The sequence below is a fragment of the Brachypodium distachyon genome, chromosome 4, assembly GCF_000005505.3.
Source record: "Brachypodium distachyon strain Bd21 chromosome 4, Brachypodium_distachyon_v3.0, whole genome shotgun sequence".
Lineage (NCBI taxonomy): Eukaryota > Viridiplantae > Streptophyta > Magnoliopsida > Poales > Poaceae > Brachypodium > Brachypodium distachyon.
In genome coordinates, this window is record NC_016134.3 from 39,812,502 (window position 1) to 39,835,444 (window position 22,943).

General features: G+C 47.8%; 2 protein-coding genes and 1 long non-coding RNA gene across 3 annotated transcripts; 1 reads left to right on the plus strand and 2 right to left on the minus strand.

Moving 5' to 3' along the window:
• Positions 1–1,225: 1,225 nt before the first annotated feature.
• LOC100837514 (histone-lysine N-methyltransferase 2D) lies at positions 1,226–2,201 on the plus strand. The gene has a single exon (XM_003576647.4). The coding sequence runs from the start codon at positions 1,366–1,368 to the stop codon at positions 1,744–1,746; it is 381 nt and encodes a 126-aa protein (XP_003576695.1). The 5' UTR covers positions 1,226–1,365; the 3' UTR covers positions 1,747–2,201.
• Positions 2,202–4,817: 2,616 nt separating this feature from the next.
• LOC112272490 lies at positions 4,818–5,910 on the minus strand. The gene is made up of 3 exons (XR_002966334.1): positions 5,689–5,910; positions 5,348–5,600; positions 4,818–5,148 (listed from the first exon to the last, which is right to left on the minus strand). It is a non-coding gene; the product is annotated as an uncharacterized LOC112272490 (long non-coding RNA).
• Positions 5,911–10,622: 4,712 nt separating this feature from the next.
• On the minus strand, positions 10,623–15,075 carry LOC100836394 (NADH dehydrogenase [ubiquinone] 1 alpha subcomplex assembly factor 2). The gene is made up of 8 exons (XM_003578320.4): positions 14,644–15,075; positions 14,434–14,490; positions 14,208–14,260; positions 14,029–14,080; positions 13,020–13,079; positions 12,440–12,511; positions 12,288–12,354; positions 10,623–11,202 (listed from the first exon to the last, which is right to left on the minus strand). Exons 1-8 carry the CDS (start codon positions 14,756–14,758, stop codon positions 11,139–11,141), a joined length of 540 nt encoding a protein of 179 aa, XP_003578368.1. The 5' UTR covers positions 14,759–15,075; the 3' UTR covers positions 10,623–11,138.
• Positions 15,076–22,943: the final 7,868 nt, after the last annotated feature.

Consider the following 22,943-nt stretch of genomic DNA (forward strand, 5'->3'; position numbering starts at 1 on the left):
TCTCTTATCAATCCCGGGACCGTGTGCACGGCCGGCCGCCACCGTGGGCAGAGACGGCGCAGAAGGCAGACCGGAGAAGGTGGAGGGGTGGGGGAAATGGCAGAACTAGAAGGGCAGAAAAGGGGCATCGCCGCGCTGTCCGTTTCCTCCTCGGCCTCTAGCCCTGGCCCTTTTGGCTACCTTCCAATTGCTGCCGCTGTAGCGTCCAGGCAGGCGTCGTCCCCGGCGGCCACCTGCTTTTTCCGTCATTTTTGTACGTTCCACTGTAGCATATTAATCTCGCGCAGCTAGGCCACCGGAGGGAGGCTCCTTCTTCTCGGTCGTCCAATATTGCTTCCATTTTTCGGATTCTTGCTCTACATACACACTGTCTGGACGGATATGCATGATTATTACATGGCTCGATCGTCGGAATGGACCAACACTAGGAAGTACAGTATCGTGCTGCCCAAACAGCTGGGGTGAATTGTACAGATGGTCCATGAATTACGTGTACAGAGATAAATTTCGGAAAGACTAAATACTCAATAATGTTATACTCAATAATGTTTCATCTTTGTGTCCTTATAGGTCCGTAATATCTGCCGTGCAGTTGTGCCCCATTATCTTACAGCTTGTTTGGCTGTGTGCATCAATCGATACAGAGACCGGAGACTCTCTTCTTTTCGAAAATAACTCGTTTGGATCTCACCATTTGGATTTGGAAACTTTAGAATTCATTTTGGATTTCAGAGATCAACTTATTTGGCTAGCATAGAATTGGGTAAATGAATTTAATCTGAAATTTATGAAATCACACATATACGTAATCTCAAATTCTCCCTAAAAGACATTATTTTTCTGGAATTAGCTCTCATTCTACAAATCCATGTGACAAACAAACATGAATTATTTTAATACGCAATTCAAATACAACCAAATAAAATTGTATCAAAAATTTGATTTATTTTTATTTTTATGAAATGAAATAAAGGTGCCAATCGAGCTGTTAGAGACATCTTTTTGAGGATTTGAATATCCACATGTGAAATACAGCAAAAAAAATCTGGCTTTCCGATTATAAGTGAAATTTACCCAATTAACCAGCATTACTGGCTGTCAGCAGTTAAGAACAATTCATGGCAAACCCCCCACAAAGTTGCAATTACACCCCTCATTAATGCTTTTCTTTTCTTTCACCTCCCCGTCTCTCTCCGTTCAGTGACGACACGCTATTTAACAACCCCTTCGCGCTACCGCCCAACCTCTCTCTCTGCCCCCTACAATTTTTTTACCCGCTTCTTACACGCATCCAAGAACAAGAATTCGATCCCACTCTCCACCCACTTGTCCCCGCAAATTCACAGCCGGCTTTGGCCGACAGCAATGGCTTCTTTCGCCGACGAAGAAGCCCTACCCGCTCTTCCGCCGATCAACACGGCGCCTCTGCTCATGCCCCCCTCGCCGCCCGCCGCTGATCCGTCACGGGAGACGACGACGGCGACGACGCAGGAGTCGGCGGAGGAACGAGATCCGTCGACGCCCAAGTCGGAGGAGAGCAAGATTCGGCCGGCGGCGGAGTGCCCGCCAGCGCCGCGGAAGCCGGCGCTCGCGACGGCGCCTCGGCTGTCGGCGGTGAAGCGGAAGTGGCGGCCGTCGTCGACGGGGACGACGCGGGTGTGCGTCGCCGTCCCGCGAGACCTCTCCACGGTGTTCCGGTCGATGCCCATGCGGCCGCCGCCCGAGAAGCGGATCCGGGCGTCGTGATGCTAGCTGCGGCGATCGATCGATCCGGGCGGAATTCAATTGCCACGTACGAGTACGAGTACGAACCTCTTGGTTGGTTTGGTTGATTAATTTCTTCGAGAATTCTTCCGGTCCTTGGCCTTCCTAATCTCTCTCTCTCTCTTCTCCTTTCTTGGGTAGATGGTATTCACGGCCATGGTATAAATTATGATGCTATATATAAATAAGATGTTGTTTCCGTGCGTGTTTTTCAAAGAAAATTGCCTTTGTGTGATGGAGAATTTGCAGCTGTAGAATTATTGAAGAGCTTCTCGTCACTGGATGGAAGTGCTTAAAGGCAGCAAAAAAAAGGTGCAAGGAAAATTCACAAAGATCTTGGTCATTATGATAGCTAGCTATCTGAATTGTGTATATCTTCAGTTCCTCTCTGTTTTCTGATGCCGTATCTGCAAATGCGATTTGGCCAAAGTTAGTCAGAATGCTCTTGTTAATCGCCCTTCAGAACTCGGTGGATGTGGCTTCGGGAATGAGACAAAATGACTAATTAATTTGGGTAGATAGATCCACCGTCGTTGCTAATTAATTTGGATAATTCAGAGCTATTCCAAGGAAATAGTACCTCTGATGGTGAGTGTGCTTTTCGGTGGTGCTGTCCCAAATGCTGGAGAGAGAACAGACACAGAGAATCTTCCATATTCACCAGGACATGACATAGCTAGCTTCCCACCTCCTTTTTGTTTCCAAGAGTAATTAAATTATATTTTCACCGATGAGTCTAGAAATCTTATTTTGTCTGTACTGTACAAGTATAAAAATCCAATTTAACTGTTCAATTGATGAAGCTCTGTACATTCATCCATACAAATCAAAATGATCACATAAATCCTGTTATGTCTCTGAACATTTGAACAGTTATATCAGCAGCTGAAAACTGAACAAAAATACAAGAACAGGCATGCAGTCCATGGATCATGACAGGGTCAGACCCCAAATTCTGCACTCAGGGATTTTTTGTCTTCTGCTGCATTGGTCAGTCCAAATCTGGCTTGTTACAAGCTCCATAGCAGTAGTGATACAGATACTTATTGCCACCTGTCAGCCACACACCACAGTTAATAAGGTAGCTACCAACTGCCCTATTTCCATGGAAATCTAAGCTAAAAAACCCTACAAGTTTTACTGTTTCTTTAACCACCTTGGTCATATTCAAATCGCAGAAAATTTACCTACTGTTAATTCAGTCACAGTACTTGATCATAATGCAAATGTTCAACTCGATCAAAGCTAGTATTAATTAGAGTTGCTCACATTCCAGTTCACCCAAAACATGGCCCTGTCTCCATTAAGAGAGTGATGAAAGATGAAGCAAGAAAGCTAAAGTTGGTGTCACATGGGTTGTTACTTGCAGTTACGGCCTGTGCCGTAGCTTCAAGGAACAGGTCGCAGCGCGCTTTTATCTATCCCATGATCCCATCCCCATGGTGATGGAGGAGGCGGCGTCGGCGTCGGCGGCAGATCAGGACTTGCATGCTGTTCTGCATCACGCCAGCCTTTTCTTCCCCTTCCAGAATCCAGGCCACTTTCTTTCCCAGAATAATTTTCACTTCTCTTCTGGTCCAAGCTAAGAATGTCCTCGATCGAGTTTTTCTTTTACCCCCGCTGGTCACCAGTTGATGATATGATATTGCTAATACCAGCAAGTCATACTACAATACTGGCCCCATCGTGCACGTCGTGGCAACACGTTGGGCACCCAATTGAGTTTTAGAATAAGGGAGAGGGGGATAAAAATTGGGCAGCGGTGAAGTCAAAAGGGGCCCCATAACAAGCAAGGATTTTTCGTGTAAAAAAAACATGAGCACTCAAGGATTCTTCGGATTCTTTTTGGGGTAAATGTATACGTTTCTTCTTGACGGTTTCTCCCATCCGTTGAAATTCGCAGCAGTAAATTCTCCAGTAGTGCATTTTCGCATGTAATTAAAAGCCGAGGCAAACTATTACGGAAGGCAGTAAGCATTGCGGTAACTAACACTAGTGCTTTCCTTTTGAGAGCGCTGTGACAACACACTGACTTGTGTGGTAACAGTAGTGTGTTAATTTATTATGCGATTGGGTAATTGACTGTCGAGTGGTTCGTGTCGGTTAATAAATTAACTGCAATATTTCTTCTTCTTTATTTCTTTTCCATTCTGTACATGTCAGGTCTGGCGTAGCTGCCTGCATCAAGAGGCATGTTGTTTGAGATGCAGAGGACCTTTTTCTTACTATAAGATTCTTTCTTTGGTAATTAATGCCTGTAACCAAAACTCTGAAACTAATTACTACTGCTGGAGTATATCCGTAAGTCGTACTGGTAGGTGTATCATGGATTGGACGCTCTGTGTCAGGGCCGGTCCAATTCTGAACCCAACAAGATCAGTATAAAAATATGCGGCCTGTCAGCAGCTGCTCCGCCTAGTTTATACTGGAGTAGCTGATTGCATGATTCCCACCCACTAATTTAATACCAGCCAAAAAATGCCACTATCGAGCAAGAACAAGAACAGTGGATGGTAACAGCGGCAACATTTTTCACCTTCCTTCTGCTGGAATCTGGGCACAGTTCTGGACGACGTCTTTCCAGTTTTGGGTCGGCATTTCCTCCCAGCAAATTGTTCTTTTCCTATATTCTGATAGAGAGAGAGAGATCAATAAGAGGCCATAGATTTACCCTTTGGGTTATTTGTTATGGGCAGTCATTGCATGCACAATTGAACAGTGATTCCACATGATCAAAATCAGACAATGAATACTGGGTTAATTAGACAGCTAGCTGGTAGATCCAAATGTGGCCACTTTACTCAACCATATGTACCAGCCAGCTATTTCTAACACACTTACTGCTACTAACTCATTAGCTACTTTAATAAGCTTTAGTAACCACCTTCCTTCTTAGATAAGCTAATAGCTGGCCAAAGGTATCTTTCTCTCATTAGATGCACAGTTTCTATCTTTCTTCTTTTGTCACTGTTTATTTTGCTTTGCATGTAAGCTATTTATTTTGGGAACATAACATATATAGGAAATTTAACTTTATTGACTTTGTCTTTCTTTTCAACTAACATAACATATATAGGAAATTTGTACACTTGATGCATATGTTGAATCCATCCATCTACTGCCAAAATGCCAGCAGGGCTCCAAATGGCACAAACAGCTGCAACCCTCTGTCATTGCTTTTTCTATTTCAGAAAACGGTGAAACGTATATCCATATGACACAAGAGTATGCTGCAGTTGCTTTCTGGGCCCTACATGTTAGGCTTCCATTCCCTCAGAAATCCAGAAAGATACAGCAATAATGAAACAAAGATGAAAATAAACCAACAAGGTCCAGTAATCACAGATTGAGGACGCCACATTATTGCTCCTGCATGCAAAGTTCCTGATAGAAATTTTGGCATGATGTTGGTCCAGTTAACAGGGTGATAAACTGATATATATAGAAGACTAGAATCAAACCGTGGAGATGATATATCATCATCACATAGACTGGATTTGGTTGTTTTCTGCATATTTTTTTAAAATATTTTTTTTCACTATATGAATAATTGATAGGAATGTGAATGATGACAAGTTCGAACCTTGATGTGCAAGCAACTGTTCCTTTTAAGGCTTTTTGACCACTGCTAGGCCTTTTGGACAGAGGGAGCCAGGAGACATTCATAGGATGCCAAGGCCATCAGTCCAACAGACTCCAGAGTGTCTTGTAGCTAGATAGTCAGGCGTCACCTTCTTCCTCCCATCCTGTGTGTCGTGGAGGGTCCCCTCACCCCAAGTGAAAGAGATGTATGGTTGCATACTTGCAATTGCATAGGGCTGAATCTAGCTGCATGCCTGCATGTAAATATATTTCAGCACTAGGATCCAAGTCAGCAAATCTATCACTAAGAATGCTGAGAAGGAAATGGTAGCAAAGCCTTACCATGATCTGAAGCACGCCCAGTTATCTACACAAGATGCAGAGAACTGATGAGACAATATCTGACTGACCCCTGTCCTAAGCATGAGAGTCCCATGACAGACCTGGCTAGATATCCATGATGCATTGGCATCCAGTGCCATAAAAGAAAGTTCTAGGAGGTGGTCCTCAACCGACCTCCGTTTAGCGGGTTAATGACATATTGAAAGATCGAGTATGTCACAGAGAGGGGATGAATGTGACCAGTTTTAATTCTTTCTTCAAAAGTGAAGGCTGAAGACTGAAAACAGTCACAGTACAACAACAGGGATTATACAAACAATTTTAGAGTTGCAGCAGAAAGAAGAAAGATGAACAAGTTTATAGCAGCAGCAGTGAAGACAGAACACAATGAATCAGTTATACTTCAACAGAGAGTAAACGTTGAGGAACGAAATCACCAGGACAGAAGACAGGGATTTGTTTTTCGAAGTTCAGATTATTGGCGCAATCCTACGTCTCCGTTGAGGGGGCTGAGTCACACAAGACTCGCAGACACACAAGTCCACCCAATTCTCCTGAGCTAAGATCGAAGTCTCGCCCAGTTACTCGTGGTAGATCTTGAAGTGATCTCCGGATCTTCACAGACTGGTTGATGGCAAATCACAATTTTCGATTGCTCTTCAACACTGACTTCTAGCCGTCTAGGTGATACCAATCACCAAGAGTAACAAGTTTCAAGGGCTCGGCTAGAGAGGGGATCCCATTCTTCACGCTCAGTTCAGCTCTAAAGGTTTTATCAGGTGTTCTTCAAAACAACTCACTGTGGATCACCACCGAACTCTTTTGGGGTGGGTCGTCTTATATAGCCTTGGCCACGGCTGATCTAGCCGTTGTGACCCGTTGGATAAAGTGAACTTTGAGACTCCAGCTCACATTTTATCACTTTGTCTCACAATGGTTAGATTAGGTGGTCAAGCACGAAAGCGACAGATTTTCAAACACATTTGAAATCAGAGTGAAGACTTCACGCGGAAATTTCTGTGAAGCCTGAAATGCTTCATTCTTCACTCCGACGAAAAACACACACACAGACAATGGTTTTCGCCTAAGCTGAAAATGAAGAATAGATTTCACCTAAACCAGCTCCACACTTCAAACCTCTCTTAATAGTACGGTGTTCCTATACTCAAATGAAGGAAAAAGCTACGAAAAGACTTATGAAGAATGCTACGCTTCATGTTCTTCACCGTTCTTCACCGAGTTCTTCATACTTCACGCCAGTACCTGTACTTCAATTTTTAGGGGTCATCGATGTTGGTTAAACCAACTCTTCTGAGGAACTAAAACCTGAAACACTCCGTGTAACTCATTAGTTTCTTAACCATGTTGTCATCATTCATCAAAACCCATACAAGGGCAAGGTTTCCCTTTCACATATTTCTGCCTGTATTTCTATAGTTCCGCACTCTTGATCCAGACCTAGAAGAAATGATTGCTAGCTTGCTATAAATTGTTGGCAGCTCACATATATTGCAGTCTACAATTCTAAATGCGAAACACTAGCCCCAAAGGCAAGAAAAGAAAAAGGATAATAAGGGGAAGAAATTAGGTAGATGCTAGTCATGCTACAGCTTAGAACAACTGAACAAGGAAATGGTTTCAGCACTATATTTTGAATTCAAAACTAAACAGATACAGTTGAACCACCACCAATCATTCCGTAAAGTTTCAGAATCTGGTGCATGTGTCCTAATAGCGTTTTGCTATGCAACATAGCTTCCAGTTGTCATGATATAGGCATATGATTCACGATCTTGAGTCACATAGAGGTAAGCATCCTGATCTGGATGTGGGCAGCAGGAATCATCAGCTCCTGACCAGGGCAGTGGGCCTCATCGGCATCTCCAAAAGCAAGTAGTTTTTCATCATCTGAAGTCGGTTCAGCAAATGGTGTGTTTATGCTCTCCCAGTTCAGGTCTGCAAAGAAGGCTAGGCTCTTCACAGATCCATTCGTCCAAAACATCGACGTTTTCCAGGCTGATAGGATCAGTGGCATGTCTGCACTTGTGTAAGTTCCTGCAAGATAGTAAGAGTGAGTGAAGGTTACACCGGGAAAATTTACACAGAATACAAGTTCCAGTTGTTACACCTTCCGCAAAGTTTCACATTATAGTGAACAAAGATAACATCACTTAGCCTTGATTGTTCAAACTTGCTTAGCTTTCTGGAATGGAGATACCCAAAAACATCCCAATTCCTTTCACGGCCTGCTGTGCTACAAGCCTACAACATTGGCTAAGGGCTCGCATCCCAAGACTTTGGAGTTCTAAAGTTCCAATGCCAAAGTTCTACCGCCATGCAACTAATAAGCAAAGATGTAAATCATGAGAAGGAAGTTTCCAGAAACACAAACAGCCTTGAATGTTGGATCTATGTCAGCGATAAACTGAACAATGTTTTCTGGCCCAACTTCTCGAACAACCTGATGAAAGATCGCAAGAAAATATCATTCCTTTGTTGACGTATCAACAGATTTCAAAAACATGGGACCTCGTGGACAGCATACAAGAAAATTATCATATTATACTTTCCATGATCCTTCTGTCTGTTAGCAATGACTGAGAAACCATATAGACAGGGACGGAGACAAGGGGGGCGCCGGGGGGCTTTGCCCCCCCTAACAAATTTGTTTTTACTTAATATATACTAATCAGCTAATTAAAAATTAAAGATAGCTCAACTCTCTAAATTCGCCCCCCCTAAGCCCAGATCGCCCCCCTCATCTCCAATTCTTGGCTCCGTCCCTGCATATAGACTCAATTCTCTCTTCAAATTATGAAGTTATTCACAAATTTCCTCAGTAATAGGTTTTAATAGTGGCCCACGTAGGTCATGATATGATGGTTCCTTGAAGCTCAGTCCAGCAGATGCTATGGCGTGTATGATTGGCTGATAGAAAGGAGATCTAGCTGCACTAAAGGGTACATTAGCATCCTGCCATAGCAATTTTAGCATCGTGTAATGGATCATTTGGAGCTTCTAAGCCATCCATGCTATAGTGAATAATGTCTTCCGGAGCCACAGGTCCGGCACTGATTTGTTATATAACAGCTTGTGGAGAAAGTACCCAGTTCTTCGCTTCTTTGACAGTCTAAATTGGAATGCGGAGCCTCCTTCAGTCGAGAAATAGCATCCGAAGAATATTCAAAACGTGATATGTGTCCAATTCTAGTTTCATGCCCCACCCTGTGCATCCTTTCTTCATTGCTCCCCAGATCATCAACTACTTGTCTCATATGACGCTTGACATGTATGACGCTTGACATCATTGGGCACCTTCTTGCAAGATTCAACTTGGCCAGGAATTCCAGCAAGATGATATTTGAACCGCGTAATGCCATCGCCACCAATCTTCTTTCCACAATAAAGACAACTTATGGCATTCCTTGAAGTGGCATCTGCCTTTGCATGGCTCGAAGCAGGATCTAGTGCTCTTGAGGAAGCCGACTGTGATTCCATTTTAGGTGCCTCCAATTGACAAAGCACCGGGTACCTCGGTTCTAAAACACAGGGAACCAAAGTAAAATCTGCTAGAGATGTTGCAAGAACTATTACTCCATAATAACTGTACCACTGCACATTTGTTGCGTGGCTAACCATACACGGGAAAAACTCAAAACCAGTAAAATTCCGAGCGCAATAGCTTTCCAGTTTGATGGCACCAGTATATCTAGTGCATATCAGCAAATAAGCATGCACATCTTGTTCATTGCTAGCACAATTTTGTCCAGTTTAAGACTGAAAACGCTGACCGAAACATGTAATTTTGCTTGCTACACGATTAAGCAGCACAGCTTTCTTATTCAAGATCCGCAACAGAGCAAGCAATGGACCCAGCTAGAGAAAAAGCAACCTGCAGGTTCCAGTTGCTTCATTGTACTGTAACTAACTACGGAGGAATAGTTAAAACAGCAATGCAGCAAAGGTCGCAAAGCACAGCACGGTGGTACTCCCGGTGGAAACCGGCAATCCGGACCGCGTCGTTTATCTTAAAACGCCAGTTTCAGACAAACTGAACCCACGTTAATAACGATGCTTTTTAATGAAACGGAAAGGAATTTAGCAAGCATCAAAATGAATATAGTAGACAAAGCGTAGGGCGCATGGGTCCACCTCTCGTCGACCAACCGGTCAATTAAGTCGAGCTCGAGCTCGCCGGTATCCACGGCTTCCTCCTTGGTGGCGCGCTCTCGCAGGCGGCGGGACTCTTTCGGCGAGCTCCGAGAGAGAGATGCCGGGAGGAATCTGGATGGAGTTGGAAGAGAAACAGGAAACAGGAAGTCATCCGCAGCGCCGCGGTCGGGGCCTCAGGGTGGGAGTGGGACCGGGCGGCGGCTACCGGCGGAGATCGGCGAGGTTTCCATGGAATCCGGCGGTTACCGGGGGGATGTGGCTGCCACTTCCGTCAGGATCCGAAAAGAAAAGAAAAGAAACGGCAGCCCAATTCAATGTGGACAGCTGAACTTGGAATGGCCCAAATGCCCCATGGCCACAGAGTACTCGCTTCAGGGCTTCAGGCCTTTCAGCGAGCGGTCGGTAAATTTGGTTTTTGAATTCCAGTCAAAAAAGAATAGGATCAGGGAAGTCAAAACCATATTTACCAACCGCTCGCTGAATTAAAAAACAAAACCCCTGATCCTATTCTTGTATTCCGGTAAAACAAACTCTGGGTTCCAGTAGATATTTTTTCCCTTTTAACAGCCATGAATTCTAAAAAAAAAAAGACACGATCCTACTTTTATTGACGGTAAATGTCACTAGAATTCATTGACATGCATGAGAAAACTCAAAACCGAAAAATAATACCCTCCGCCCGGAATTAACTGACGTGGATTTATGTGGAGATTCTTATACAAATCCACGTTAGTTAATTCAGGAGGGATTGAGTACAATGCTTTTCCGACGATCATATTACGCATACGAGCAATCAACAAGAGTACAGCTTGTTCAGTTTCTTGCATGGATCTACCGCACTTCTCACATTTTTACTGGAAACATACAACGGAAACTTTGCTCTTATAAGTTATATCACCACGATATTGCACCAACTTCAGCTGTTGAGCATACATCAATGCAAACCAAAAGCAGCCCTCGTAGCTTCAGAAAATCATACAAAGTGATGATTTGTCTTCCACGAACTAATAAGGTGCTGAACAGGCACTGTCCATCAAAAGTAGCACCCAAGACTTCGGCAGACGTCAAAGGAGAGAATGCATCTCTGAATTGTAACAACTAACAAAAGTAGTATATTGTTGCACAACATACAAAATTTCCAATTCTGGCATCAAATGGCAAAGGAGAGCATAATCTTGAAAGAATCTATCAGCAAAGGTTAATGGGTCCGCTATCTGCAGATAGGCCAAAATGCTCAAGCACAGCAATCTCCATCTGCTGGAATTATAGGTTGGCATTCATGATGGTGGTTGCCAAGTCCCTGGCTTAAAAGTGGCACCAGATCCTTTTGGTTCGGAAGACCTGAAATAAAATGGACATGAATTCAAATCAACAAAATTAAATGAAGATAATAGCAGGCAGCAGTTTGCTGTCTTCTCTTTTACGTCCCATATTGGCTAGGGTAGGGCGATCGCTGCCGCTGTTGGAAGGGGTGGTACTGATCACACGCCCTCCAACGCTGCTGGAGGAGGTGCCTCAACGGAAACGATTTGTATAGTCATGGTCAATGTTGCCAACGGAGCCGATTTCACCGCAGTCCTCGGAGTTGCATCCTCCATTGCTTCTGTAGATGTTGTTGGATCCCAAAGCGGCGCTATCTTCATCAAGCAGCAGTTGTTGTAGATGCAGCAGTCTTTGCAGCTGCTCCAGTGCTCGTGCCACATCATGGGCTGATCCATATGTGATAAAGGCAACAAGTTCATACTCCTTGGCGAAGAGGTAAAGGCAAAGACTTGATGAAGCACATCCCCAGAGACATGACATGTGACGTACTGGATCCTAACATGGTGGATTCTTCTCACCTCCATCTCATACTAGATATCATGGAAGCAGAAGCCATGGTGTGGGTACACAACAGGGTAAACACCACCAGGAAGATGGTTGGGTGGAGTTGGCTTGGTTGGGGAAGAGATTCGATGATAGAGAAGAGATATGAGTTTGGGAAGGAATTGATTGAATTTTCATTGCTTGAATATACTGAATGCATGTTTCTCTTGTATAGGGATGGTCAACTTAGCCCTCAGAAAGCAATCTCCAACTTAAGGTAACAAAGCTTATCTAATACCAGAAACCTAACCTTAGTAGATTGTAAGGACATGACAAATAGATAGATATGGCCGTAGCTGCCATACAAGCTAGTAAGCTACTATAGCCAATAAGCCATTCGTGTAGCCAGCCAGCCATAGTCACAAAACTGATGTCCTACTAATTTCCACCCATGAGGCCATGACAGCAAGTTTCAGAAAAAGAAAGTCCGGCACTGCTCTCCAAATAAACAACACAAGAGCATATGCTATGTAATAATTGGCATTACAGACTAGAAGGAAATAGCTAGAGAATAAATAACATCTAATCACCAATCATAACATTTGGATAAAAAAAAGCACCTGTCATTAGCTCCCATGGCATCTCCTCCATCAGTCGCAACATCAGGATTAGACACCTTCTCAGATCCTAAACAGTGCAACAGAAATGTCATTGTGCATGTTGAGCAGCACTTATACCACAACCACAATGGATACGGAATAGACTATGTTACCTTTCTTTTGATCTAGTGAAGTACCAGGGAATTGTTGTGTAAAACTTCTCAGATTTGGAGATTCAGTTTTCCCTATATTTGCAAGAAAACATCAATAGCAAACAACCAAAAGAAAAAGAAAATGCAATATGGCAGTATTTAGTTTACTCCTTTATTAACACATAGATCAAATTCTTCAGGAAAAGTTAATGATGGTGTATACTGTCAAGTAGAGCGATTTGACAATCACATACAGGATGTGAGAGTAATGCATGATGCCAAATACTCCCTCTGTCCCATATTAAGTGACTCATTTGTCCAAATATGGATGTAACCATGCCTAAAAAGCATATAGATACATGAAATAGAAAGTCAGTTAATATGAGACGGAGGGAGTATTAGTTTTCTGTCATCGAATTTCCCAGAAACAAGGCTGGAAACTAGGAAGTTTCAAATAACCACAGGCCTGAAAGTGGTGTAGGTGGAACAAAATGAATGGTAATCAGAGTTTTCACATACCAAATAGTCAATGGGGAAAATTCCAAGGGAATATATAAATGCTGATGCACAATGATGGAAACTAATAAGCAATGAAACATACCAATTGTCTTGACTGGACGGATACCAGACCTTCTTTCCTCTTCTTCTTTCTTTTTGAGAACTTGATTGAACATAGATTAAATGCATTAGTGGAGAAAATCTAAGAAGTAACACACATGTAGAATTACGTACGAGGACCTTGAACAAACAGAACTCATGAATAAGATCTACAGTGGTGCAAACTAGATTAAAAGCTTCACAGAAGCAAAATGCATCCAGTATAATTGTATCTAAGAATACATTTATAACTGAATTTAAAGATAAAAACAGAAAGTTAGTTTACACACAGATTGGGTCATCACTTCCTTTTCTATATGACCGGGTGGACCTAGAGATATGTGTCACACCTGGGGTGACAAAGCGCTATCAGATCAGAGTCTTTCAAGTTGGGCATTCGAGTGGGCCTGGTTGTACAGTGTGGTCAGAGTCAGTGAGATGATAATGGAAAACTACAGAATAAACCTGAAAAGTTCAATATCGACCTTCCTTTCCCTGGTCCCCAATTCTAGAGGGTTCACACTAATAAACAAGTAAACAACTTCAGGTGCATATTATTCCTGTTTGAAAGGGGGCAACGACATTGTTGCTTACTCCTTTGAAATCAATTGAACATTCAAGAAAGCGAAATATCTGTATTGACATTCTAATTATCAACACAAAGCTAGGACTTCTTAAATTTAGGAACCGAAGGAGTGGTAGGCAGTACTTATGAGAGTGATGCACAAATAATTTCACGCAGTCACCAAACATCTTTGATTCACTTAATGTTTTTTTTTGCAAATCCAAGCTTTGCAATGATGACATAAGATAAATTACCAATATATGGAGAACATAGATATCACTACTGATAGACTTGTACTCCATGACATACTTAGAAAGAAAATGTTGAGAGCTATTGCTCTTTCTCATGAAGTAACATTCTGAATAAGCAATACACATAATGGGCAGCGAGTGGAGCTTAAGATCAAAAGCATAAGAACGGTTAGGAGTTGGAATCACAAGATACATACGTTCAACATTTTGCTTGACACGTTCACGTCTGGCCTCCAGCTCAGCCAATTCCTGTCAGTAGCAATACATCAGGACCAGATGAAATGGACATGCTGCTTCCCTTACTAAGTATGGAGAAGTAAATAGTATTGACAAAATTTTCAGATAACCATGTAACGGGCATGGTCTTACTCCTCACCTCTGGTGTTGGAGCTTTCTTCCTTTGGCCATTCAACCAGCAAATCCACTCAACTACAAGCACGGCACAACTATCAGATGGTGTCCACTCACTTGATAAAAATCCAAGTATATCAGCTCAAAATCAAGGCCGTAGACCATACATGCCTGCAAAAACATAGGTCAGTACATGTCAAATTGGGAAACTACAGATCTTCACAGGCCAAACAAGCAGGAGAAGCCGGAACCTGGAACAGTAGTCGGATCCCTGTCGCCCTTGAACTCCACCCAGCGCTTCTCCTTCACTGTCACACAATCAAGAAGCAGCAAAACCGTTACACCAAGATCATGCTCACAGAGGAGAACAAGGGCATCGAGATGGCAGGTACTTGTTGCGAAGGGAAAAAAAGAAAGATGGACAGGAATGGATGGCAAGAGACGGACGCGAGGACACATACTGGCGCCGTCGACCTCCTCGACGCGGGAATAGTAGTGGTTCCCGGCCTTGTCGACGCCAATCTGCGTCCGCGACCGGAACATCTCCAGCATCCGCGCCATCAACCGCTTCGACATCGCTACGCCTTTGCCCACTCGCCGACTCGCCGGGGAACCGGTTGTCGCGCCGCCTCCTCGTCCGAAGGATTGGAGGATTTGGGGATGGGGAGAAGAGGTGCGGGTAAGGGCAAGTGTGTTCAGGTGAACTCTAGCAAATGCACAGGTTAATCGTGGTCCGTGGACGTCAGGAACTCACGATACGACTTTATACAAACTCGTGTAGATTTGTGCACTTAGATAGATCAAGTCAGCTCTCGTTTTTAGTGTCTGACCAAGGATGCCAATAGTTATTAGCCGGGTGCAGACACCAAGAGAAAAATGAGATGTATTGTGAAACAAATGAGAAAAATATATACCCGTTGTATTGTGGAATCGAGGGAGTACCTCCGCGTGGCCGCGTCGACCTGCAGCGCCGCCGTCGTAGTAGGTGTTGGTTCGCCGAGGCCTGAGGGGACTGGCCGTCGCTGGGCGGCTGGGAGAAAAACCGGTGGGGAGAAGACGGGAGTCCTATGGGTTGCTTACCCAAGTGGAAAACGCCCAACTGAAAAATACTATTGTGGTTCTTACACGTGCCCCCTGCTGACGTGGCTATTTGGCCCACATGTCAGTGGCTATTTGGCCCACATGTCAGGTGCCATGGTAGACTGTTTTTTTTTTCAAAAACCCCCTTGTCCTTTTCTTTCTTCTCCCCATCAACCCTTCACTCTCACCTCTTCCCCTCTTTCTTCCCCCTTCCCCGAGCTCTCTCCCTCTGCCTCTGTTCTCTCTTTCTCCCGAGCCACCCCCGCTCCTTCTCCCGAAGCCCGGTGAGCTAGCCTGCCCGCGCCCTCGCTCCGACGCCTGCCTCGCCCGGCGAGCTAGCCTGCCCGTGTCCTCGGTCTCCCAATGATCATGAGATGGGGAACAGAGAGCGCCTTGGCAAGGCTTCGGCCATTTCCATCGACCGTTGGAGCTCGCTGGCTTCCGCCGCGCCAGGCACTGCAAATCCGACCAGGAGAGGCGGCTCCCCTACTCCATGCCCGACCACTGTCCATCGTCACTGAAGGGAGAAGCCGAGGCCACGGAGACGAAGACCACCGTTCCTTGGCCGCGAACTCGTTGTAGGCCCCAGCGCGCCCTGGAACACCACGCGCAGCCCCGTCCCGTCCTGGCCACCACCGCCCGTGCTCACCTGGATCTGGTCGCGGCCGTGGATGTGCTTGCTGTTGGGCGCCGCAGGGCCGTTGACGCGCAGCGCGGCGCCGTTGACCCTCCTGGTCGTGGCGGGGACAAAGGACGATGAAGACCCCGAGGAGGAAGGCCTGGCGCGGTGGGTATTTCTGGGGAGGTGGAGGTGCTTGGAGAAGTGGAGCGAGGACGTGGAGGCCATAGATTTTCTGGGAGGTCGGCGGCGGCAGGGGAGAAAGGAGGAACTCGGGAAAGGGGGCCGGGGGAGAAGCTAGAAAAGGAGAGAGGGGTGACGGGGGAGAACAAAGAAAGAGGCAAGGGTGTTTTTGCAAAAAATTGTACACCTTGGCACCTGACATGTGGGCCTAAATAGCCACATCGGCAAGGGGCACGTGCTAGAACCACAATAGGACCTGTGCTGAACCACTTATGAAACTATTAGGACTAAAACGTGCAGTTTTAAAGAAGTAGGACTAACTTGGGACCTTTACCAAACAATTAGGACCTCTGATGTATTTTACCCATCTATTAATCTTGTTGAGTATTGTTGTAATATAATAAAATCCTTACATGGGCCGGCCCGTAATCCTGCGTGGCGGCGACCAAGTTAACAAATCCCAAAGACCGGTCAAATCGCCAACAAGACATAGCCATGCCAACTAAGCACCGGTCAAAAGAGTCAAAGAGTCAAGCCTCTCATGCCATGGTCAAAGGAGCTAGAGTAGGGGCCAAGAAAGCTCTAGGGATGAATTTACCACTTTACCCTCACTTTCCCTCTCCCTCAAGGGTAGCCATGGTCTTTTGTCATGGACCCCTAGGCTATAAATACCCCCCCATGGGGCATGTATCATTCACTCTCCATTGGAATAAGATCAAAGGGGAGAGGGCTAGAGCAACCTAAGGAGTCCGCTCTCGAGTGCTTGGGTCGAACTTAGTCTCGACTCGACCTCGGGGACGCAACTTAGGAAGCCTAGTTTCGAAGTTTCGGGCCGTCTAGTACGACCTCGACTCGAAGTAGAGGGATCGGGTTAGAGTCTCAAGGGTATCCCAACCTCACTACTTGGAAAGACAAGTTCGGCCCAAGTCCGAGGCGGCCCCTAGAGATCTCTCCCCATAGGTGATTTGGGAAGACGAGTTCGGCCCAAACACCCGGCTAACGACCCCCTCGAAGCCTCTCCTAACATAGGACTAAGTCGTGCCCGCAAGGTTGACTGAACCTATTCAAAAAATATCGACGTGTCAACTTGTCCAATTATACGGCGACCTTCGCTATAAGGCCAGCGTACACCCCCTACATACTATTCTCGCATTTGTGCCATCGAGCATTGGCACCCCGTACTCCTGTTGTTTTCTAGAACAACAACAGTGGCGCCGACCGTGGGGAACCCTCGCCGCAATTGAAGATTTGATGGCACCGACGAAACCTACTTCATCGGGTGTCCAACTTGCCGCGAAATCTACACGGTTACAAACGAAGAAAACAAACACCTCGGGGGCTCCCGAGGAAGGAGAAATTCCCACCAATCCGGACGTCACCGCAAGCATGGGTGCGACGACGGAAGTCGTGGCCGCACCCCCGCTCCCGGCCGTCCCCGAAGGAGCCGAAGCACTCGGGACCGTCGTAGGCGGTCCTTCGGTCCTCACCGACGTGGTGGCAAGGATCGGCGAGCTACCTGCGGTTACCGCCCCCGCAAGGGACGCGGAACTTGGTATGCCTCGTTTGATGGGCTTCGCGCCACCTCCCCTGCAACCGGTGGTAACCTTGCCCTCGGAACCTACAAGGGAAACAATGTGGCATCAGGAGGATCCACGCCGGAAAAACCAAGGAGTCCCGGCTTACGACCCCTCCAACCCGGGACTACCTCCATTAGCGCTCGCCCATGGAGCTCCTTGGTACCACCCATATTGGGGACTTCCGCCGCATGGTGCTCTCCAAGTCGCGCACGCTCCGAACCAACCTCGCCTTGCGAGCGCCCCGCAAGCGCCCCTTGCTCCCCCCGCCAAGGCCGAACAAGGTGGCAACCAAGCTCCGCCTCAAGGTATGCCCCGCGGAGAACGAGATCCCAGCGTACACGGAAACGAGCAAGTGGCGGAGTCCGGAGCCCTCGCCGGCGGTGAAAGAAATCCTCGCCGACGCTCTGACCCCCCAAGAAGACGTTGAGATCCCTCTCCGAGTGATCCTTCTAGCGATGAGAGCGACCCCGACGAAGGAGGATCTCGTCGTCGGAAAAACCAGAAGGGCCGACCATCTTTAACCCGCTCACGCGGGAGATCCAAAACGCGGCTTTCCCGCCAAGGTTCAAGCCGCCGACGATACGGCCATACGACGGAGAGTCCAACCCTCTTCATTTCCTGGACGTTTACTCCACCGCCATACGAGCGGCGAGTGGAGGCCCCACCGAGATGTGCAACCTTTTCCCGCTCGCGCTCACCGGGATGGCACAAACTTGGTTTTATAACCTGCGAAAAAATTCCGTGCATTCATGGGAGCGTCTCCAGGAGGTCTTCATCGCAAACTTCCAGGGAAATTTCCAAGAACCCGTGCAAGCTCACGAGCTTTACGCTGTGAAACAAAGGCCGGGAGAGTCTCTCCAAAGCTTCTTCCATTGCTTTGCGAAGGTCCGAAGCCAAATCGCCAACACGCCGTCGACGACTGTGATCGACGCTTGCATGCAAGGCCTTCTCCAAGGAGAAGTGGATCGTGCTCTAAGTCGCAACCCTCCAAAGACGACCGAAGAGCTGTACCGGATCTTGCAAGAATACGCACGAGGCGAAGATGGAGACATCGCCAAAAAGGACGCACCACGCGGCGCTCCCGAAGGGACTCCTTCATCAGATCAGCCCCAAGCATCCGCACCATCTTCCAAGAGGAAGAGGAGGCGGGGGAAGAAGGCGCCCGGCGATCAAGCTCGAAAGATCTTCACCGTTGAAGGGCAAAACTCGTCCCTAAAGACTTGGCAGCCCAAGAAGCCTCCCCGCCCCGCCGAGGGAGGCGCCGGAAGATGCCTTATCTACAACTCGGCGAGCCATAGCACCGAAGAGTGTAATACCCTCGTCGCAGCTCGTGAAGAGTTCCAAGCATGAATGCAATCCCGACGCAGGGACGAGAAGGCGCCCGAGGTTCCGCGCCCCGCCAACGTCCTCCTTGCCGACCCTGCACCCAAGGAAGAGAACCTCCCGTTTCAAGAACCCGCTCACCATGTCGGGGTGATACTCGGGGGCTCCGCCACAGGCTGGGGGTCAAAGAGGCAACGCAAGGAGTACGTGCGCGAAGTCAACGTCGTTGGAACCTTCACCCCAACACCACCACCCAAGTGGGTGAGTGTACCCATTTCCTTCACCGAAGAAGACGGTAAGGGGACACGCTTCACGCACGATGACGCCCTCTTCATGACGGCCATCGTCTCAAATTGCGAGCTCAAGAAAATACTCGTGGATGGCGGAAGCTCCGCCGACATCTTGTACCTGAGCACGCTAAAGAAACTGATGAGGCCACAAGGAGGATACAAGAACGGTTCCTTGCAACCGTCGCTTTACTCCCTAACCGGCTTCATCCCAGGCAAGTCCATCCAGCCGCTCGGCCAAATTGAGCTCCTCAAGACCTTCGGAGATGCCACTAATCACCGGACCGAGCTCGTGCGCTTCGACGTGGTGGACATGGAGGCCTCCTTCAATGCCATCCTTGGCAGAACGACCTTGAACCGCCTCTGCGTTGCCGTCCACCACAACTTCGTGTGCATGAAGATCCCAAGCCCGAAAGGCGTGATCACGGTCCGTGCTGAGCAATCCTCCGATAGGAAGACGTTATATCGCCACGAGACTAAGTGCGCCGAGAAGGGAGAAGCGTCCGAAAGTGTCCACATGCTCTCGGGCACGGGGGAGTCCAAGGCCGACCACCCAGAGTGCTACGTCCCTAAGCCCCTTCCCGAGGGAGAGCTTAAGGAGGTACGCCTCTCCGGCAATGATGCCACGCACATCGTGAAGATCGGGGCCGACCTCTCGATCGAACTCGAGAAGAAGCTCATCGACCTACTCCGGGAGAACTCCGACCTTTTCGCTTGGTCTCCCTCCGACATGGGAGGAGTATCACGCGACGTCACGGAACATCGACTCGCCGTAAGGCGCCCGTGAAGCAAAAACTCCGGAAACTCTCCACGGAGCGAAGCGAGGTCATCAAGCAAGAAATTGTGAAGCTCTCCGAGGCCGGACTCATCCGAGAAGTTTGGCACCCCGAGTGGTTGGCCAATCCGGTCTTGGTGAAGAAAACCAACGGCAAGTGGCGGATTTGTGTCGACTTCACCGACTTGAACAAGGCGTGTCCCAAGGAAGACTACCCTCTCCCGCGGATCGACCAGCTAGTCGACTCCACGGCGGGATGTGAGAGGTTGAGCTTCTTGGACGCCTATTCGGGATATCACCAAGTCCACATGGCCAAGGAAGACGAAGAGAAGACCAGCTTCATCACTCCCATTGGCACCTTCTGCTATCGCAGAATGCCTTTTGGTTTGAGAAACGCCGATGCGACATTCCAACGCCTCATCAGCCTCATCCTCAAAGAGCAATTGGGGAGAAACGCCGAAGTCTATGTTGATGACGCCGTCATCAAAAGTCAAGTGGCGAATACCCTTCCGAAGACTTGCAAGAAACCTTCAACAATCTCCGCAAATACGGCGTGAAGCTCAATCTCGAGAAGTGCGCATTCGGAGTTCGAGGAGGAAAACTCTTGGGTTTCCTCGTCTCCCAACGGGGGATTGAGGCCAACCCGGAAAAAATCCGGGCCATCCCAGAGATGGAGCCTCCTCGCTCCGTCAAAGACGTGCAGCGCCTAGCAGGGAGGATGGCGGCATTAGGACGATTCGTCGCCCGATCAGCCGAGAAAGGTCTTCCTTTGTTCAAAGTCCTGAAGGGCCTTAACAACTTTGAGTGGACCAACGAAGCTCAAAGGGCCTTCGAGGAACTCAAAAGCTATTTGTCGACTCCTCCACTCCTCACGAGCCCGAAGCAGGGAGAACCTTTATTCCTGTACCTCGTTGCTACTCCGGTCGCCGTGAGTGCAGCCCTCGTGAAGGAAGAAGATGGGTCGCAATGCCCAGTGTACTACGTGAGCGAAGCTTTCGAAGGAGCAAAGGGTCGATACACCCAGATCGAAAAGATCGCGCACGCCCTCCTCATGGCCTCTCGGAAGCTCCGTCATTACTTCATGGGGCACACCATCATGGTGCCGACGGCATTCCCACTCAAAGAAGTCTTCGGCAACAAGGAGGCCACCGGGAGAATCGCCAAATGGGCAACGGAACTAGCTCCCTTCTCGCTGGAGTTCACCGCGAGAACGGCTATAAAATCCCAGGTCCTCGCCGACTTCGTGGCCGAGTGGCATGCGGCCACTAGCCCCGCCCGAAGAAATGTCGCCCAAAGGCCCCCCCCCCCCCCGAACCACATTGGATAATGAGGTTCGATGGCTCGAAGCGCCTCAACAGTGCTGGGGCTGGAGTCGTACTCATCAGCCCCGAAGGGAAGATCTTGGAGTATGCCGCCCATCTCGACTTCAACGCAACCAACAACATGGCGGAGTACGAAGACTCCTTCTCGGACTCCGGTTGGCTAAGGCATTGGGTGTTCGACGCCTTCTCATCCAAGGTGACTCCCAACTGGTGATAAACCAAATGGACAAGTCATATCAATGCCTTGATGAAAGGATGAAGAAGTGTATTGAGGAAGTTCGCAAGATGGAACGGTACTTCCTGGGCATGGAGGCACGACGCATCCCACGAGGAGAAAATCACCTCGCCGACAGTTGGCCCGAACGGCCGGTTCCAAGGAACCTCTGCCACCCAACGCATTCTTCGAGGTGATCCGTGCCCCATCCATAGGAGAAGAAGCTGATGGCTCTGACGAAACTTTGAAGACCAGCATGGTCATCGACAATTCACCCTCTTGGATGATGCCAATCATCCGCGCCTTGAAAGGAGAGGTGGATGAGGAGGCGGAAGGCCCAAGCGCTAAAACTCTGCTTGCAAAAGCAAAAATGTACGTCCTCCTCGACGGCATCCTTTACAAGAAGGGTGCGGCCGCGCTACTCAAGTGCATAACCCCTGACAAGGGGGCTGAGCTCCTCCAGGAGATCCACTCCGGAGTGTGTGGCCATCATCTTGCGCCAAGAGTCACCGCGGCGAAGGCTTTACGACAGGGATTCTATTGGCCCACCATGGTGCAAGACGCAATCACAATATTGCGAAGATGCGAAGTTTGCCAGAAAATGGCTAAGTCAATCCACGCGCCGGTGACGACCGTGAAGAATATCCCGATAACTTGGCCATTTGCACGCTGGGGAATGGACCTTCTCGGGCCTTTCCCCGCATGCATCGGGGGCTGCAAATACCTTGTGGTGACGATTGATTACTTCTCGAAATGGATAGAAGCTGCGCACTCAGCAAGATCACGTCACAGGCAATCCAGATTTTTTTTTTGGAAAACATCATATGTCGATATGGTGTCCCACGAGAGCTAACTGTGGACAACGGCAAACAGTTCGACTGTGCGGAATTCATCAAATTCTGTGGATGCCTCGAGATCAAGCTGCACTTCGCATCCGTGGTCTACCCCAAGAGCAACGGCGCATGCGAAAGAGCCAATGGATTAATCCTCCAAGGACTCCGCCGAAGGATAGAACACACGGCCAGCAAGGCAAGAGGAGCATGGGGGGACAAACTCGCCAGCGTGGTTTGGGGCATACGCACCTCTGTAAGTCGTTCCACGGGCCGAACACCATTCTCATTGGTGTATGGCGCCGAAGCAGTTCTTCCCGCGGAGGTAGAGTTCCGCTCACCTCGGGTCGAAAGACTCCAAGAAGCTACTCCACTCGCCTTCATTGAAAATGAAGAGCATCACAGGACGTCTGTCGACCTTATGGAAAAAGCTCGTGACAAAGCCCTCATGAGGCACGGTGTCTACGAGCAGAGCGCCGCACGCTTCTACAACACGAGGGTGCGGGAACGAGGTTTCTCCCAAGGAGACCTCGTGCTGAAAAAGAACGTCG

Bases quoted from the DNA above. Each gene is read 5' to 3' on its own strand.
- LOC100837514 (XM_003576647.4), top strand. From the start codon at position 1,366: ATGGCTTCTTTCGCCGACGAAGAAGCCCTACCCGCTCTTCCGCCGATC.
- LOC100836394 (XM_003578320.4), bottom strand. From the start codon at position 14,758: ATGTCGAAGCGGTTGATGGCGCGGATGCTGGAGATGTTCCGGTCGCGG. The intron at 13,080-14,028 runs GTATGTATCTTG...TGTTCAATCAAG, and splicing joins TGTCAAGCAAAATGTTGAAC to TTCTCAAAAAGAAAGAAGAA. The intron at 12,512-13,019 runs GTATGTTTCATT...TTGCAAATATAG, and splicing joins CCGTCCAGTCAAGACAATTG to GGAAAACTGAATCTCCAAAT.